We start from the raw sequence: 18458 nt of genomic DNA on the forward strand, positions 1-18458 counted from the left end.
AGATTGGGCCCTCTGTGTTTTGCTTGTGTGTTTACCCTCGAGTGGCCTGCTCTCTAATTGGCCACTGTCAGGATTAGTCTTAAAGCTAATGTTTTCAGACGCCAGAGCTCAGAGCAGAGGTGCTCAGTTAGGGAGCAGAGAGCAGACATGAAGTTCAGCACAGCCACGGTCAGGCGTTTATGGAAAGAGTGATCCATGACTTCTTTAAAGTATGGGCATTGGGAGCTCCTTTGCACCGAGGACTGACCAAATCTTCACTATCAGGTAGGTCAGACGCAAGAGCGAGCTAGTTCTGGGATGTTCCAAGAGAATGTGGCTACTTCCAAGATTTGTGGTTCAACGTTAACTTGTGTGAAAGCAACAGGCCACCGTTTTTTCTTACTGAGATATGTTTTTACCTGAGCTTAGACAAGTTGATGCGTACCTGTCTGGTCTTTGTGGGTGCACTCAGTCACGATGTTGTCAGCATTTAGCCTCTCCTCCTCTCCTCTATGGGGCCAAACGGGGTAAAGCTAGAAGCGACTAAGCTCTTCCACGTTTTCCCTATTTAAATACCTTTACGTGAGTAGTTACACGATCCAAGTATAGTAACACAAAATTAAACATGTCGATTAAGCGGGTAAAAGGGGTACTATTGTAAGGTGTATAAACACCGTAGGAGCACTTCGACATCCACGCAGTTAAGTGAAGATATTTCTGCGAACATAACATAAGGAACATAAGGGAAAAAAAGCCTGTTCCTTTTAACTACCTTTGAGCCGTCCCAGACTTTCAATTGTTTACTTGTCTGGACCTTTGTGGATTTGTTACACTAAACTAGGGCTGCACCATATCAACATATTATCTGTATTGAAATATTAAGAGACACAAGATCTATGTCCATATGTAATGTACAAAATGTTTGCTGCTGACCAGCGTTCCCCTGAGGTGACTCTGGCTATATCAGACATATTGAGCCTGTATGAACACAGCATGTGCTTCTGTCGCAGAGTGTGTCTGGCCCCAAGACAGAACCTCCCGCGGATCATCCTCAAAGGCATCTTCCAGGGCGTCAAAGTGGTGCGTGGCCCTGACTGGGACTGGGGCAACCAAGATGGTGAGTGTCCCGTGCCCCTCCCTCACCCTCACTGCCCCCCCTCTCTTCACACACAGGACAAACACTGTCTAACCTGCACTCTCTAATGGATCTTTAATGGCACTCTTTACTGGAGTGAGTCATCCCATTGTGCTTCACAGATGTGTGTCCTGTGTTCTCACGTTCATTGTCATTCATTTTGCAGGGTTTGTGTTCTTATTATTCTTTTCTTACTAAGAGGTAGTTAAGGCGGGGGCATGAGATTGTAGATGTTTCTTTGAATTTGCAGAAACAAGAAAAGTAGAAGTAGCCCTGATCCATTTTCACACAAATGAATATATATATATGAATATAATATATGTGAAACTCGGAAAAATTGAATATCGCTAAAAAGTGCTTTTAATTCTGTTATTCAACTTAAAACTGTGAAACTAATATATGATAGACTCATTGCATGCAAAGTGAGATATGTACAGCCTTTATTTGTTATCATTTTGATTATTATGGCTCAGCTTGTAAAAACCCCAAATTAAAAATGTCATAAAATTAGAATATTTTGAAAATGGACTGTAAGCCATAATCATCAAAATAATAACAAACAAAGGATTGACATATCTCACTTTGCATGTCATGAGTCTATATCATATATAAGTATCACATTTTAAGTTCGAATTTTCCAAGTTTCACCTGTATACTACACTAGTTCAGTTTGAAATAAATTCCCCTGACCGAACCTGCACATTTATTGGTGCTTTGGTGCGGTTATTTGCATATCTGTGACATTTTTCATCTTCATCTTCATGGCGTGTGTTCTTAAATTGCCTGTGTCCTTTTGTGTGTTGTGTCTTATTCCATTTTACAAACTTGACATGCTCATGTCTGGCTTCTTTGTCTTTTCTGTGAGTTTCACTGTTTTTTGTTTTGATTTAGCAATGGCAAATGAAGAAGGTCTATGCTTCTGTTAATATATATTTTTTGCATTTCTTTCTCATCATTCACACATTTTTACCAGATTTCTGAAGGACTTGGAGGATAACATCCATCTCATGCATATTTTCTATTACTTAAACACTTTCTATTTGTCTGAAGTTGATGATAATCTCCCAGCGCTGATGTGATGTTATCTCTGTTTATGGTGTCTTGTGTGCACTGACGGCTGCAGGTGGGGAGGGTAAAGTGGGGAAGGTAGTGGACATTCGTGGCTGGGACACAGAATCCGGTCGCAGCGTGGCCAGTGTCACCTGGTCCAACGGCACCACCAACGTCTACCGCATGGGCCACAAGGGCAAGGTAGACCTGAAGTACGTGTCGGACGGACAAGGAGGCTTCTACTACAAGGATCACTTCCCTAAACTGGGTAAGACACACCGGGAGCTGACTGTACATGAAAACTGATGTAGAGTTTGCATGTTCTCCCTGTACCTGCGTAGGTTTACTCCGAGTTCTTACAGGTTTAATTTACCACTAAAACATGTGTGAAATAGGCCAGGATGCATGATGTGTGTGAAGCAGTGAAACATGTGAATTTAACCACACAATCACACATTTTTTGATCTTGGAATCGTAATACTAGCCCTGATTACATTAACATGTTATTTTAGTTATTTATTTATTTGACAGGGACATTGCACAACAAATGTGTTGCACAGACCAGAGATAGCTACAAGATAATTTCATCTGTAGTCCCTGGGCAGAGGCAAAGTGACAGCAGTTTTATACAGTGGCCAATGAGCATTCTGTCCATTCACAATATAAAATGCAGTTAGTTAATGAGACTTTTTAAATTTGCAGTAAAAAGTGCCATCTCTGGTGATGTTTGCCAACTCATCACCTGAGGGCCAACAAAAATTGCCCTTTGGGCATCCCTGTTTTAGTGTGTGTCTTGTATGTATGAAGCCAGTGTGTTACAAATGAGTGCAAACATTTGCATGGTCTTGTGTCTCCAGGAGAGCACGCTGAGCTGCAGCGGCAGGAGAGTGCTGACGGACACTCTTTCCAACAGGCAGACAAAGTCAAGTGTCTGTTAGAGGTGGACATTCTGAGGCAGATGCAGGAGGGCCACGGAGGCTGGAACCCCAAGATGGCCGAGGTAACACCAACTTCAAATGCGCTCATTTTATCCAGACAGAACTCAGGTTTACTGTACACTTTTTACCATTAGTTTTCTGATTATCAGTTGGTTCCGAGGCAGTTCATTTTGATAATGCAGTCCTTTCTCTGAATTTACGCTTTACAGTTTCATCTGTGTTTGTTTCTGTTCCATTTACATCGTGCAATCTCTTGTTCTAATCTTATGTAGATTGTTTATAAGTAGATGGTCAAATAAGTGATGTGAAACAGAGCCAAGAGTGTGAGTCCATGCTGTTAAAACACTTTGCGGTGGGTTACATGTTGCCTGTCTGTCCACAGTACATCTGCCGGATCGGGACGGTCCACAGAATCACTGACCGAGGAGATGTCAGGGTGCAGTACAGCAACAACATCCGCTGGACCTTCCACCCGGGCGCACTCACTAAGGTACGCTGCGCCCTCTTCACCACTAAGGATCGCTGCATTGGAGAGCTAAGTGTATTCCTCTTGGCAGGTGAACACGTTTGGAGTTGGAGAGCTGGTCAAAGTGCTGGAGGACATGGACAGTGTGAAGAGACTACAGGCGGGACATGGAGAGTGGACGGACAGCATGGCTCCTGTACGATCATTCTCACTCATAAGCTCACACATGTTACTCATGGCACTTTCTGAACCACTCCATTTGTATAGTTTTATGAGAGCAATTTCCAGTAAATCCTGAACTGAATGTCTCCTAGTTTGTGTATTTGTAACGTGATGTTTTTGGACTCCACTTTGCCTCCTCCCCTGCAGGTGCTGGGCCAGGTCGGGAAGGTGCTGAAAGTGTATGCAGACGGTGACCTCCGCGTGGCGTTCGGGGGTCAGACGTGGACCTTCAACCCGGCCTGTCTGTCGGCGCAGCCCGTGGAGGTGGATGCAAACCTCATGACAGCCGAGAACCCGTCTGAATCAGGAAGTAAGGTCGCGCATGGAGCCCGGGCTCTGCTAGAACAACTGCAGCTCGCATGTTACCCTCTCTTTGTCCCTGCTTCATTCCAGCTTATATCCCATGCATGTAACTGTTCATAACCACAATTGTTTTCTTCCAGTTTGTTGTTAAAATGCATTGCTCTTGATTTGTGTGTGTGTGGTTTTCTCTTCAACTCTTATTTGGTGAACGTCTCCATGTATTTGTTGAACTCATTTCTTCTGGTTCATTGCAGCCGCTTCTGTTAAACAAGCACGATTTGCTCTGTCTGCCTCTTCTCCCGAATGCAGCTGTCAGCAGATGATAACCTTGTTTTTTTTCTTTTCTTTACACACTCATTAATGCCCCCTGTTCCCTGTCTGTGTGTGCCCAGGTACAGTGATCTCGGTGCTGGAGAAACTACTGGCCCAGTCCACAGAGCAGGACAACCCCAGCCGGCTGGTGATTGAGGCGGCTCATGGCAGCGCCAGCAAAGTGCGGGAGCTACTGCAGAAGTACCCTGACAAGGTGAGTGCAGCAGTCTCCTCTGTGCTGCAGTCCAGGGGCTGTTCGGTGGGGAAGTGCGCCGCTCATACAAGAAGGTCAAGCTTTTAGTTTATTACGCTGAAATGCCACTTCCGCCAGATTCAGTTTTCAGAAAACATGGTATATGCTAAAGATTTTAGCCTTTTTAGAATACTGTTCTTTCCTGTCATCTCTTAAATCATTAACATTATTCTAGGATTTGACCTTGAAATAGTTTCAACATCAGTGCTTGCAAAATCTGTTCAGACTCATGTTTTACACAGAATAGAAACTAAAAGTACTCATGAGCTGAATCCTTCTGAAGAGCAAGGAAAAGAGGATCATTTTCTCCCTACCATTTGCTTCATAAATGCTTTTTATGAAGCAAATACTTTTTCTATCGGGCATTCATCGAAGCGACCCTAGCTTTTTGCCTGGTCGCCTGGTACGGGAGCTCTTCTGTTAGAAGCAAAAATGCCTTGAATCAGCTGGTCAAGTGGTCAAGTAAAGTCATTGGCCAGCCTCAGACCAGTTTGGACTTTCTGCATGATAGACAGTTAGAGAGGATGGCACGAAGCATCGTAAGAGACACTGAGCATCCTTTGCATTCAGAGTTTCGATTGCTTCCGTCTGGGCGTCGGTTTTTGATGCCAATGAGCCATACGAACCGTTTTAAGAAAAGCTTTGTTCCCGCTGCCCTTTCCTTTATGAACAAGTTGGGATCAAATTGCCCCTGACACGGCTTTTTTATCTTTGTTACTGTCAAGTGGCTTAAACTTCAGTTGTTTCTGTACCAAAGGCACATCCTGTTAGTATCTGGAGCACTTACAAGTTTTATATTTAAATATGTGTGATGTTTTATTTTTGTATAATGTGTTTTAATGTGTTGACTAGTTCTCAGAATTGCAAGATGAATTTACCCACGGGTACAAATAAATTAACCTAACCTAACCTAACCTTACATTGCTGGAATACCTCAATTAAGTTTATAAGGAGGCTTACTGTTGTACTGTGGCTTTAAATACTGTTGTCACAAGATAACAAGATAGAAAGGACAAATTTGTTTTAACATGAGATTTTTGTCATGCCATGTGCTATGTGATATATGGCGATAGAGAATTATGTTTTAAATAACATATATTTGCTTATTATCATTTTTAAAATATGATCAATTGAAAACTAGACCGTTCTGACTCAAAAAGTTCCTCTTTTATGAGTGAACCAGTTCACTTCATCAGAGCTGGAGAATAAAGGTCCACAAAAATCAATTTTGACCTGATCTGACTATTTTAGGTTTATTCTGTGTGTTATGTAGGCCTGTAATCTAACATATCCAACACTTAACACTAAATTCACACAGACCAACAGTTAATTTTTCCTCTGAAATAATCAACACTAATGACCAATAAATCCCCTGTGTGTGTGTTCCCCTTGAGCACATCCGCTCCACGTGTCTGCCGAGGCTTATAGATAATCTCTGTCATACCTGTCCCTGCTCAGACTGTAGTCAGCGCTGACCATGTCTGGGTCTGTGCGTTCCTGCCAGGTGGACATAAAAAACCAGGGGAAGACAGCACTGCAGGTGGCCTCTCATCAGGGCCACATGGAGGTGGTGAAGGCCCTGCTGCAGGCCAACAGCTCCATCGAGATCAAGGACGAGGATGGAGACACGGCTCTGCACTACACTGCTTTTGGGTAACAGCATTCATGTCCAGCCTCAAAGGGATACAAATAATGACAGAGTTTGATGATGTCTGACTGTATTAGGCTGAGGAATCCAATACAAATGATTAATCCATTTTCCATTTTTTGAGTCCTGAGCTATGAAATAAATATATTGCTGTAGCTTAAAAGTGAGTATTTATCAGTATTCGACTTGTTATGAAAGTGACAAGTATGAAACTAAAAATGTCTCTACATGTGATAGAATATTGTCTGACAAGACCAATAATGCAATAAGTCCTGAATTGTGACTTGATTGATGATTGTGCTGTGTGTGGTTTATAGAAACCAGGCGGAGGTGGCGCGGCTGCTCCTGAGTAAAGGGGCCAATGTGAACATGCTGAATAACTCCATGTGCACAGCTCTGCACATCGCCGTCAACAAGGGCTTCTGCGACGTGGTGCGAGTGTTGACCGAGCAGTCGGCCGACGTCAACCTGCAGGTCAGACACAAAACTGTTCAGTCCTTCACAACATCATCTCAAGTAAATTGATATCAAACACAGTATTACAATGTTACTGCTCGGATCTGAAATGTTAGCATCCCAGCACGTTGATGTTCTACTGTATGTGTAACTCTTGCTAGGACTCTTATGGAGACACGCCGCTCCATGATGCCGTCGCTAAAGATTTCCGGAACATCATTGAGGTCCTGGTGGTGGTGCCCAGTATAGACTTCAGCCAGCAGAACCATAGAGGTTTTAACCTGTTGCACCACGCTGCGCTCAAGGGCAACAAGCTGTGAGTACCACAAACCGTTTAAAAGCCAACAACCAGGTTATCCACTTCATATGAATGTGATGAGGAAATAGGATCAATAAAACTGTCCTGAGTCCCACACTTTACAGAATTACTGGAGAGTGTAATTAATGGGAATGGCCTTTGAGCTAAAAATATAAAACATTTCTCTGATCAAATGCCTGTCATAGTTTCAAACATTTTCTGTTAGGCAACTGCTTTCTCTTCTTTGAGAAGTTCCCATTTTGCTTCACAAAACATACAAAAAAGAAAGTCCTTCGGGTTACAGCGAGTTTCCAGTGTAATGTAAGCAATTTGTGAACTTCCCTTTGGCTTTCTACACGTCATTCAGGCCTTTCACAATTTTTTAATACCAAAAGACCACAAGGGTCAAAGGTTCTTTCTTGTGCTTAAAAATAAATAAACAAATAATTTCAATCATTTTAGTGATAGTTTAAATGACAATTAATTACACAGGTATTCATTAAAGTAGTAGTACTATTAACTCATGCCCCTACTGGCCATAAGCGCCACTGCAAGTGTCGTAGCATGTTTTTTTACTCATTAAATGTCCGTGAGAGTAGAAAAGACAAAGGGAGAGAGGGATATTGTACATCCAATTACACAATGGAGATACATTTTTTTCACTCAAACTTGGCTGTAAATACTGTCTAAGTTTGCCCGTTAGCCTGTTAGCTACTTCTTCGTGATTCCATTAGTGTGTATTGGGGCCTCCGACCCGGAGGCAGGAAAGCTGCAATTGTGGTTTTCTGGCCAGAGACACCAGAGGGAGATGCGAGACCCCCCCCCCAATCATCCCATTAACACTTGTGTAAGGGACTACAAAAAGGATTTATTAACGTAAACATGTCACTTAGCACTGCTTTAACAGGTTTCTATAACAAAATTGCGTACATAGCATATTAAAGAGAATTCTTTGTAAACAAATGTTACAAATGCAGTGCACTATTTATTGATTATTGTTTTAATTGTTGGTTGAAACAGCCACTTTAATTGGAAAATTATCTGATAAAATTATATAAAAATCAATGCTCAACCGAAACAACATAGTATTTTTGTTGATCCTAAATGACTCATTGGATCGTAATAACTACTAATACTATTACTCTGAGGCCTCGTACCCCAAATGCAGAACTGTGAAAACCTCTTTTGATCTGATTCTGTTCTCGTCTGAACAACACCCGGGTGACTGTGTGTGAACTCTGTCGGAGTGTTTATCTAAGCCCTCTCCCCACTCCAGCCTCTCCCCCTTATCCCTTCTCCCTTCTCCCTCCTTTAGTCTAAATTTACCCACTGCCCCTCCGGATTCATCGGCCTTTCCACAAGTGTACTCGGTCTGTTTACTCTCATCTGATCGATATTTCCTTATCTGTGAATCATTTATAGACCTCATATGACCTAATGAGAACTTTAGCCTTATTTTATAACAGCATTGTGTGTCATGGAAAGTGGGGTGTTTTTACAGAGGTGCCAGGAATGAAAAACACAGGTCTCATTGGAAGCGGTTTCCCCTCAAGCGCGTGCCACTTCGTTCATGGTCTCTCTTTATACACTCGTAAAGATGTTGGTGTCTTGAGAGCTGGTGGAAAAGTACAGGAAAGTACGAAAGTGGGCATGACGACAGAGCTGAGATCGAACTATCTTGGTCACTGGATGAAGTGACCCCTGGGTTTTTCATTTTAAACGTGCCATGTTTGGGGAAAAAAAAGGACCCAAAAAACCCAAGTCATTCAGCGCTGTTACATTGTGGCCCATAGACTGGGGAATAGGCTCCAGGAATTAGCTGTGTTTGCAGTGTACATGTACAGACCCATTGCTATAACATCTAAATCTAAAGATGAAGTGATATTTTGGGGACATCTGGTGGCAAAAACACAAATGACACATTAATGTTGCACGCGCTTCTAAAGTTTGCATATACTTGCAAGTCTAAGTCTCTCAGTGTTTTTCTGTTTGAGCATCTATTGGATTTACTGGTAATCTGGATTTTATGGAAATGCTAATCTACATCTCATTTGCTCTATCTCTAAATCTGTGATTGTATTAGGACAGTAACTGATCTATTGAAGAGTGTAGTGGTTGTAAACAGGTATGTTGTGTTTAAAGTTAGTGAACAGATGGTTTATCCTGATTCCTGGCAGTCGGCCTGAGTGACTTCCAGTGTGGTTATCTGGGGTTACCTTCACACTGCGTCAAAACAACATTACAGCTTTTCCTTCTGCCAACCAGAGATAGACGCCACTGGACCTCATGGACTTTTTTCATCAGTAAAAAATGTTGTTGTTACTGTTCTAAACATAAACACCCATGTGTCATTATATGCTGAAAACAGGACTGACAGACCAGATTGATTGTTTGTATAAAATAGAGAAATACTTTACAGATGGCAGAGACAACAGTCTGTGGTGTGACCCGTCTGCATGAGCAGAGCAGGACACCCTTGTATGGATATGTTTGTAGAGGTACATTGTTTCAGAAGATAAAGCTAAGCTGCACATAAAAGAATTTAGAATGAAACCGATGAATTGTATGTTGCCGTTGTGAGAAAAAGGAGACTCTATTGACACAGTGATTAACTAGTCCGATGGTTTTTGAGGTCTGTCCAATCCAAGCACGCTGAGGTCTGATGACTCTGAGGCGAGCCGATGGTTCACAGGAGACTTCCCTGTGAAGACTGAGAGTCCACGTTGGTGCAGTGCAGCTCTGGTGACCTCCACCAATGCCCCCTCATCCCCACCCCCATTGACTGTACATGACTAATACAGTAAGCATGGAGAGCAGAGCGTCCTAATGAGGCACTAATCTTCATCAAAGCCCGTCCTGTCGTTCTAATGAGGAACTAACGCAATTTCCTTTTTATGAGCTGCATCCAAACATTTATTCAAACTAAATATGTTTGTTGTTGAGGCAATATGTTACCTATGAAAAATGATCTAACTAGAATAATTCCTTAAAGCTTAAACCAATTGCTGAAGAAATGTTATTTGCCGTTTGCTCTCATAATTGTAGCAAAGATCTAACTCCTCCTGGTTTGCAAACCAGCAGCTTGGAAGATACAGTAGGTGATATATCTTCAATTCAAAACAGCACAGGCATCCAGGTGACTCCTTTAGAAAACCTTCTTTCTCTAAAATGTAAAACTCCTGGATGCGAGCGTGCTTACTCAACCATGAAATTCTGAGAATGTTGAGTAAAATCCCTCAGCTGTGTAGCTCACAGACCCTCCCGCACATCCCGACTGTTCACTTCAGTTAATTAGACGCATCATATATGTATTGATATATTTTACTTGTACTATAGTACATTGTCTATACTGCTGCCATAGAAATCAAGCACTGACTTGCGTGTAATGAAAGTGAAAAAAACGAAATTGACTGCAGATCCACAGAAGTATCTCACTTTAATTAGGAATGAAAATGAGCCTCACGGTGTTTGAGAGCCTCTCTCTGTGGTGCGTGGCCTCAGTGGCACTTTCTTAATTTCACACGTCATAAAGCAGCATGGATCACTGTGATTGTACCCTCACTCAGTCCAGGTGTGGTGTCTTTCAGGGCCACGGAGAAGATCTTGGCGCGGGCGAGGCAGCTGGTGGATGTGAAGAAGGAAGATGGGTTTTCAGCCCTTCACCTGGCTGCCCTCAACAACCACCGGGAGGTCGCAGAGATCCTCATCAAAGAGGTCTGGACAACAATCCATAGCCATTTCACTGTGACCCTCAACTTGTTCTTACAAATATATCACTTATAATATTAAAGAGATACAGTATCTCTGAAATGAGTTTATTTGCCTATATGACTAAATGATGACAAAACAGTGAATCAGCAAGGAGAGTTTTTAAGAACGTCTCTTTCAAAAGTCCCCACAATAATAACATTATTATTCATAACAGCTCGAGTGCACAAATTAAGAGGTACTTTTTACCTTTTCTCTTCAGGGCCGCTGTGACATGAACATCCGTAACAACCGCAACCAGACTCCCCTGCAGCTGGCGGTGACGCAGGGCCACACGGAGCTGGTGGAGCTGCTGGTGTCGGAGGGAGCAGACGTCAACATGGAGGATGAGGACGGGGACACGGCCATGCACACGGCGCTGCTCCGACCTCAGCTCAGCTCCACCATCATCAGCCCCACAGCGGAGGAGGGAGACAGCTGCGCCAACCCCCTCTACGCAAAGGTCAGTCACACACAGCGTGCACAACACCAACGCACAGGGGAATCCAATGTAATCTTCACTTTAAATTGAAGTATATCGGCATTTCACAAGCTCAGAGGAAATATTAAAAGTTACTGAATCAGAGGCAACAACATGTTTACATTGAGCTACACAGGGTTCAGTCATATTTACACTTTAGAATGTAATGTTGCGATTTCACTACATAGTCCCCCTGTTGTCATAGAAATGTCACTATAGTGTCTGGTGCATGCGCATGTGAAAGCCCAGCTGACGTGATAAGGGCTTATTAAATTCCAATCAAGCAGCTTACAGTGGAGTGAGCCTTAAGAGAATGGAGAGACAGAATAGACTGGACGGACACAATATAGAGCCAGGTGTAAGCACATGGGGATCAGAGGAGTGACCACTGTTGGTGTAGAGAGGGTGAGGAGACAGAGCTCATGTTGAAGCCTAGTGAAGAATACACTCGCAATTGTATTAAATGCTCACATACAATGTAAACAATATTAAAACAGGATTACCTACATTTTCAATTCCAATATTAATGATTTGTACAATTTGGTCAATGTCTCAAGAAAGAGCTGAAGATGTCTATATAAAATCAATGTAAACATTTGCAGTAGAATAACGGTTTACAATAAATTATGGCACAAGGCTACGCACATGCAATTAATAAAAACAAGAGCAATCTTCTATACCTTTTGTTGTTAAAAAGAAAGAATAAAATAATAGTATGACCAGGTTGCACAGCTTCAGGTCCTGCTGAAACATGTTCCAGAGGTCTGTGCGCTCGGCTGGGAGACTGAAGGAGATTTGTGCATACCTGGAAATACGATTATATAGTGCTGGTGGTACGTGCCAAAACATGAAGAGAAGAACTTGTGTGACAACAAGGCCACACCGCCTTTGCAATGCCCGACCCAGATCTCAGAAGCTAATCAGGCAGGGCATGGCTGGTACTTGGATGGGAGACCGTTTGGAAACACCAGGAAGCCTGGGTGAATGTAGTGAGTGAGTGGCGGTGGTGGTTGGAGGGGCTGTTGGCACAGACTGGTTGCCTGGCTTTCGTCAGTCTACCCCAGGGCAACTATGGCTACAGCAGTAGCTTACCACCTAAATATGGAGTACTGTGAATGAATAATGACTACAGTGTAGCGCTTTGAGATACTTGGTATCACGAGCTTGTAAAGCGGAATCCAAGTGTAAGCCATTATAAATAGTAGCGTGTCCCAATCTGTCCACTGTCTCAGACACAGATTAATCTGGTCTGGGTTTAATTTAGCCTAAGTGTAAACAAACGCTTCACACACAGTTCAGCAGTTCATGGAACTAAACATTTTGGGCAGACAGTGAAGCAGAGTTAGAGCACTATAGAAAGCCTCAGTATTTGACATTGTGATTGTGCGAACAGAAGATGGATATTGGACTTGCTTTGAACATCTGCCATGGGAATACAGATGGAAAATAGCATCTTGGCTAATTTTGGCAGTGTTCCTTAATACGCACTGTCCCTGAAATAAACAATAATTATTTAAGGGCAATGTTTCAAATGTATCCATGTTTTTTACTCTTCAAAATAGCTCTGCAGCGTAACCTTTGGTGTATATTTAATTTGCGCATCCAAAACTGTGTGGTGTCAGTACAAACCCTGGTGTCTGAGCTGAACCAGTGGAAATTAATAACAGCTTAATTAAGTTGGATGAGAGATAAGGCAAAGCCAGTCATGTGATCTGTGACTGCAGCAAACCGTATTATTTATATTATACCACCAATCAGTGATCACACAACCAATCAGAGCAGCTCACACCGCTACAAGGACCTTTGTTAACGTTAGAGGAAGCAGCATTTTCAGCCCCAGCAGGCAGAAATGAACGGTGAATTTTAGGCCCAAAACCTCTTGGGATTCGGTACTGAAGCACTTATTCTTACACAAAAGCAATGCATTCAATGTCTTTTAATTTCCTCTCAGCTGTGGGTCCTTGACCAAACACGATTCTCATACATCATTACTTGCCGTGTTTCACACAAAGCCTCTGTTCAGGTGGACGCACAAGTCATGATTGTTTAGTGGATCAATCGTTTCTATTTGGTTATCACAGCAACATAATTGGATTTCCTTGCACTTGTACAGCCAAATAGGGGATTAAATCTGAAATCAAGAATTTCAATAAACTTCAAACCACCGGAGAATCACCTGCAGGAGCATTAGAGTACACTGCCCCCAATGACTCTCTGAAAATTGATCAGATGAAGCCGGTCAGAAGTATTTTAGTACTGGGGCTAAAATCCACTAAAAGTCACAACAGTCAGTATAAAGCTAGAGCTACTGTGGCTACTGTGGAACTCAACATTACGTACTGAGTGGCAAATCAAACACTGCATTCTATTGTGGCATAGGGTATGAAGACAGCTTTCATTGCATAAAATGTAATTTTATCTTAATTTTATGAAAGCATTTTGCCTGTACTGTGTGCAGCTGAGTGCGTCAGGCCTGCTGGGAAACACTGAGCTGAGTGTGGGAGCAGCCATCGCCTGTTACTTGGCCCAAGAGGGAGCAGACATCAACTACGCTAACCACAAAGGCAAGAGTCCCCTGGACCTGGTCACGGACAGCACCATGGTGCAGCTCATTAAGAGCTTCTCTGAGAAGCACAGGTACATGTTACACAAACACTCACACCACATTTGTCATTTTCTGATGTTCAACATATTATTAAACTGAACAGGCTGCAGCGTCTGTCGGCGCTCACGTGTGGCCAGGGCCTGAGCAGTGCCAGCCTGAGGAGAGTGCACACCACTCCTAACACCATGACCAACCTAGTGCTGCCCACGCCCCCTGGGCCCAGCGAGTGCCTCATCTGCTCCGAGCTGGCTCTGCTGGTGCTCTTCTGCCCATGTCAGCACAGTGTGGCCTGTGAAGGTAAACCTTACACACAAAACAACTGCCCCCTGAACTGTAACAGAGCATGCTGTTCCATGTTTGTTATATCGTTTAAAAACGTTGTGCAAAAGAAATAGAAAGGAAAAAAAAGGTTCTACTACTGTACGCATATAAAGCAACTGCCCTGTTACGAGTGTACCATGTTTGCTCCAGCAGATGGCAGCACAAACTTCTGCTCTGAAATACAAAATTCTCTTGAGGTGAAAAATCATCTCACTGCAACAGTCTTATCTGTTTTAGACTATGGAGACCTGTTGTATATGAATGCCACAGCTCAATGTCTTCATAAGATTGAAACGGTTTATCATGTTTCTCTGAGGTTCAGAACATGCAGAACTTCATTGTGAACTATATTCTCAAGTGGGATGGCCCCCTTTGTCAGGAGGCTGGGTCATTGGTACACTTTTATTTATGAGGCTGTGCTTGGACTACTGCCCCCTTCATCTGTAATTTAAGAAGTGTTGACTTCAGAAAAGATCTGGGGGAAAAGGGCTTTTGTTTACTAAATGCAAAGGTAAGGTAAAGTGTACTTCATTGTTCCTTTGGGCAAATGTGTCCTCTGCATTTGACTCATCCTTGCCGATGCTGCTGGGGCGACCCGTAAGGAGCAGTGGGCGACCGCAGTGCAACGCCCGGTGGCCCATCTCCAGATCTCAAGCCTGGCTAATGGTCAAATTCACCTGACTGGAGGATCAAGCTGTTGTTTTCAGTTTCTCTGCTCCTTCTACATGGAACATGTTACAAAAAAGGACCGGAAACAGAACTTATTCCATTAAACACACCAGATTGACAGCAGCTCATCAAATTGTAACTGTTACCATCCAAAAATCTCCCACAATTACCAAAAAATAATTCAGTTACCAAAAGCAAAATGTACATGTGATGATGACAAATAAAGTTTAAGTTCTTCTCGATGTCTATGTGTATGAATATTAGACACTAACAGCTATTCTATGTGTTTCTTGACCAGAGTGCGCCCACAGAATGAAGAAGTGCATCAAATGTCAAGTCACAATAACAAAGAAAATCAGACAAGGTAAGACCGGCTTCACGTGTCTCAGCTCAAACCTGTCAGACCTCGGCACTGACCTGTGCTTCTGTCCCAGACCAAACAGAGGTGGACTGCAGTCCCGGAACAGAACACTCGGAACAGCACAACCTTCTGGAGCAGCTGCAGTCCCGGTACCGACAGATGGAGGAGCGCATCACCTGTCCCATCTGCATCGACAACCACATCAAACTGGTGTTTCAGTGTGGACACGCCTCCTGCATAGAGTGCAGTGCGGCCCTCAAGACCTGTCCCATTTGCCGACAGACCATCCGCGAGCGCATACAACTCTTTGTCTGAACTGTCCCAGGACGCGCCTGGCTGTGTGAAACAGAGGACTGAGCACACTATCTGTTACATATGAGAAAGGAGCGTCAGAGGTTACATGGCGAACTGACAGAGTGTCACCGTTTTATATTTTGATGGGTTTAAATATGGAAAAGTGCCCTGATCTGAATCTGTTTTCTTTAACCTGTTTTGCAGAGATTCTGACCTGTCTTTACCTTGTGTGTACAATAAGTAATACAGAGGCAAAATGGCACCCAACTCGACCTTCATAGTAATTGCCAAAGGTGTAAACAAGATTTTTTTTAATATATAATTTTAATCAGTGAATATTATTATTAATGAATATTATGTGTCAATATGAATCAGTGAATTCTGATAAATGAATATACTGTCTTTATCATTTCAACCTGCAGTAGAGTGGAGACCATCTTGCCTCTTTCAAAACTTGTGCAACACTTTAAGCAAGTCTAAGTAAAAAGGGGTCTCGTTGCCCCTCCCCAGCGCTGTCTTTCGTCTCTGTCCTATCTTTTCTGCTTTCTGTTACCCATAATTCTCTGGCTGCCTGGCCTCCGTTTACATGGCCTGTCCAGTGAATTGTTTGTATCCCATAGTAGTAATCAGTGTTAGTCTCTGCAGAGGGTCCTATAGCTACAGCTCTCTATATAGTCAGCACTGGCCTGAATGCAAGGGCAGTTTATATCCAGTGTATGCATGGACAGATGCATAGTGTAAAGCTGAAATGACTGTGTTGTGTTTTATTTCTCTGGTTACATTTGTGCTTATAATGTATCCATACGTACAGATATTTATTTATGTGTGAAAGGTGGTAATTAGAAACATTTTTAGTTGGTGTTTGCTCGTTTTTACTGAAAACTCAAACAAGCTGAAGTCCTCTACTCTCAGGGTATCCATTGAAGCACTTGTGATATCCAGGAAAGGTCAATGACCCCCACCATCACAATGACAGCTCCTCGATATGACACCGAGCACTGTCAGAAAGAGCTGTCTCACACCGAGCAGCTGAAGGGAGACAGTTCCTGTGTCTCTATCTTTAGCTGTTGGGTCGGAGAGAAGCACTGACAGAGGACGACATTTTTTCAGAAGGTATTCTGTAAATTTGTTAAATATGTTGTTGTTTCAGACCCTTCTCTCGAGAGATCTGGATTGTACATCATATGTGTCAGTGTTAACTTTTCTAAAAGGGCTTATGCATATAATAATTATTCTTGAATCCTTATTTAATGTTAATTTTATATAAGACAAACTTCTGAAACCAGGAGGTTTTTTTGTTTTGTTTGATCCCATGTTTGGGAACTGTACATTGAATGTCGGGTTGTACCTGTCTGCCTTTTGGACATTATCTTGTACTGAGACAAAGGAGGGAGACTTGTTTACTTTAAAGGAAAGTACTTTCATCAGTGCCAAACGCATGAGGATGTGCATGGGCATGCACGCCCCAACGTCAACTATATAGTCGCACTCCGCTTACCCTGAACCCAGGGCCATTCCAGCAGTGTCCAGTCCTAATGTAGACCGTTCTGTGCAGTCAACACTTGGCCGTGTGTGCTTATGCCTCCTTATGCAGGGAGCTGTGTTGAGCATCCCAGTATCATCTGTTCTCACTCTATTCTTTGTTTATAAAATATGAACATTCTTGGGATACTTTTCTGACAGGATTTGTCCATGGGTGTTCTGGGTTCCTGGGTTTACTAGCAAAGGCAATAATGTTTATCAATGGAGAGGTTTGAGGTCTTCTCCGCCTGTAGAGGTCACTGTTGGACAACCATTCTGTAAAAAAAATTCTCAAAGCAAATGTTACGCTGTGTTTGTACAGTTCTGATGTTGGCCTTACTGTCCATTCCTCTTCGTTTCATGGTTTTTCAGTTCGATTCTGTACAAAAATATTTTGCAATAAATATGAAACAGTTTTATAAAGTTTTGTCATGAGGAATTCACTTTTTCATTGCTCTTGCAGAAAACTGCAGTTTGTTGTGCAGCCGATAGTGGTTCAGGCTGCTGCACATATGGCACAACACTGTTCTGTCCTCAGGGTGGTGGGTTCTAGCTCCAGCTCAGACAATTTGCATTACGTTAGATAATTCATTCAAAATCTTTAAAAACATTGCTTACTGGGTGTTGAAACAGCCTACTGCATGGGGGTGGAGAAGGCTCTGTGTGCCACTTCTTTCTGATCCTTTCTCAGAGTTAATTGTCTTACAGTTCTTATGGCTGTGGCAGATGATTCAGTCTTACTGACGTCTAAAGGGAGAACAGAAAGACAGCAGTGACGCTGCAAAAACACAGTGACAGACAGCATACATCATATGTATGTTGATTTTACTGTAGGCTAATGTAAATCACCAAAGAGCAAATGATGACACAGGATCATCTGAGCGTGACGTTTGTTTTTAGGGTTAATGAGGATGATTAGAACTATGACATCATGTTCATATCACATGCAACACTTCACTGAAACAAGCTTTATTGCCTTTGTATATTATAATGTAATGCCATACATCATGTGTGTACCCATAAATCTGACAAGCAGTTCAGGGCAGTTGTCAGCCGCTCAGCGACACTTTAGTGGCAGCAAACACACTCAGTGCACATTGGATTTGGACCAGCAGACACTACTCAGTGCTACTACTACATTTATATCAGCAAAATACACAACAGATATTAGAGAAATAATGAACAAGCAAACAAACTCACATACGTAGGCTTAATGGCAAAGTATACACAATTGCACAATTAACCACAAACTACTGGGAAGACTGCAGAAGTAGTAAGACTGTTCACGATTGCCACTGCAAAGAAAAATACTATCCTCTCTCAATGGGGTCTGATCATGTATAAAACCTAACCCTTGAGTTTACAAACAAGTTTGGAAATTCATGTAATTTCTGCATTT

The 18458-nt window shown here is 42.6% G+C and overlaps 1 protein-coding gene across 1 annotated transcript in view; it reads left to right on the top strand.

The window, feature by feature from the left end:
* Positions 1 to 17482, top strand: part of mib2 (MIB E3 ubiquitin protein ligase 2) — a 34513-nt gene extending 17031 nt beyond the window's left edge. The window contains exons 4-19 of the mRNA XM_079557562.1: positions 990 to 1096; positions 2238 to 2432; positions 3022 to 3164; positions 3485 to 3592; positions 3660 to 3764; positions 3938 to 4100; positions 4486 to 4619; positions 6163 to 6311; positions 6624 to 6780; positions 6924 to 7078; positions 10648 to 10774; positions 11031 to 11270; positions 13747 to 13925; positions 13997 to 14190; positions 15182 to 15247; positions 15318 to 17482. Of these exons, the coding sequence (XP_079413688.1) occupies positions 990 to 1096; positions 2238 to 2432; positions 3022 to 3164; positions 3485 to 3592; positions 3660 to 3764; positions 3938 to 4100; positions 4486 to 4619; positions 6163 to 6311; positions 6624 to 6780; positions 6924 to 7078; positions 10648 to 10774; positions 11031 to 11270; positions 13747 to 13925; positions 13997 to 14190; positions 15182 to 15247; positions 15318 to 15559 (2464 nt within the window). The 3' untranslated portion in view covers positions 15560 to 17482. The remainder of the gene's footprint in view (positions 1 to 989; positions 1097 to 2237; positions 2433 to 3021; positions 3165 to 3484; positions 3593 to 3659; positions 3765 to 3937; positions 4101 to 4485; positions 4620 to 6162; positions 6312 to 6623; positions 6781 to 6923; positions 7079 to 10647; positions 10775 to 11030; positions 11271 to 13746; positions 13926 to 13996; positions 14191 to 15181; positions 15248 to 15317) is intronic.
* Positions 17483 to 18458: the final 976 nt, after the last annotated feature.

The sequence above is a fragment of the Gobius niger genome, assembly GCF_951799975.1.
Source record: "Gobius niger genome assembly, chromosome: 6".
NCBI lineage: Eukaryota > Metazoa > Chordata > Actinopteri > Gobiiformes > Gobiidae > Gobius > Gobius niger.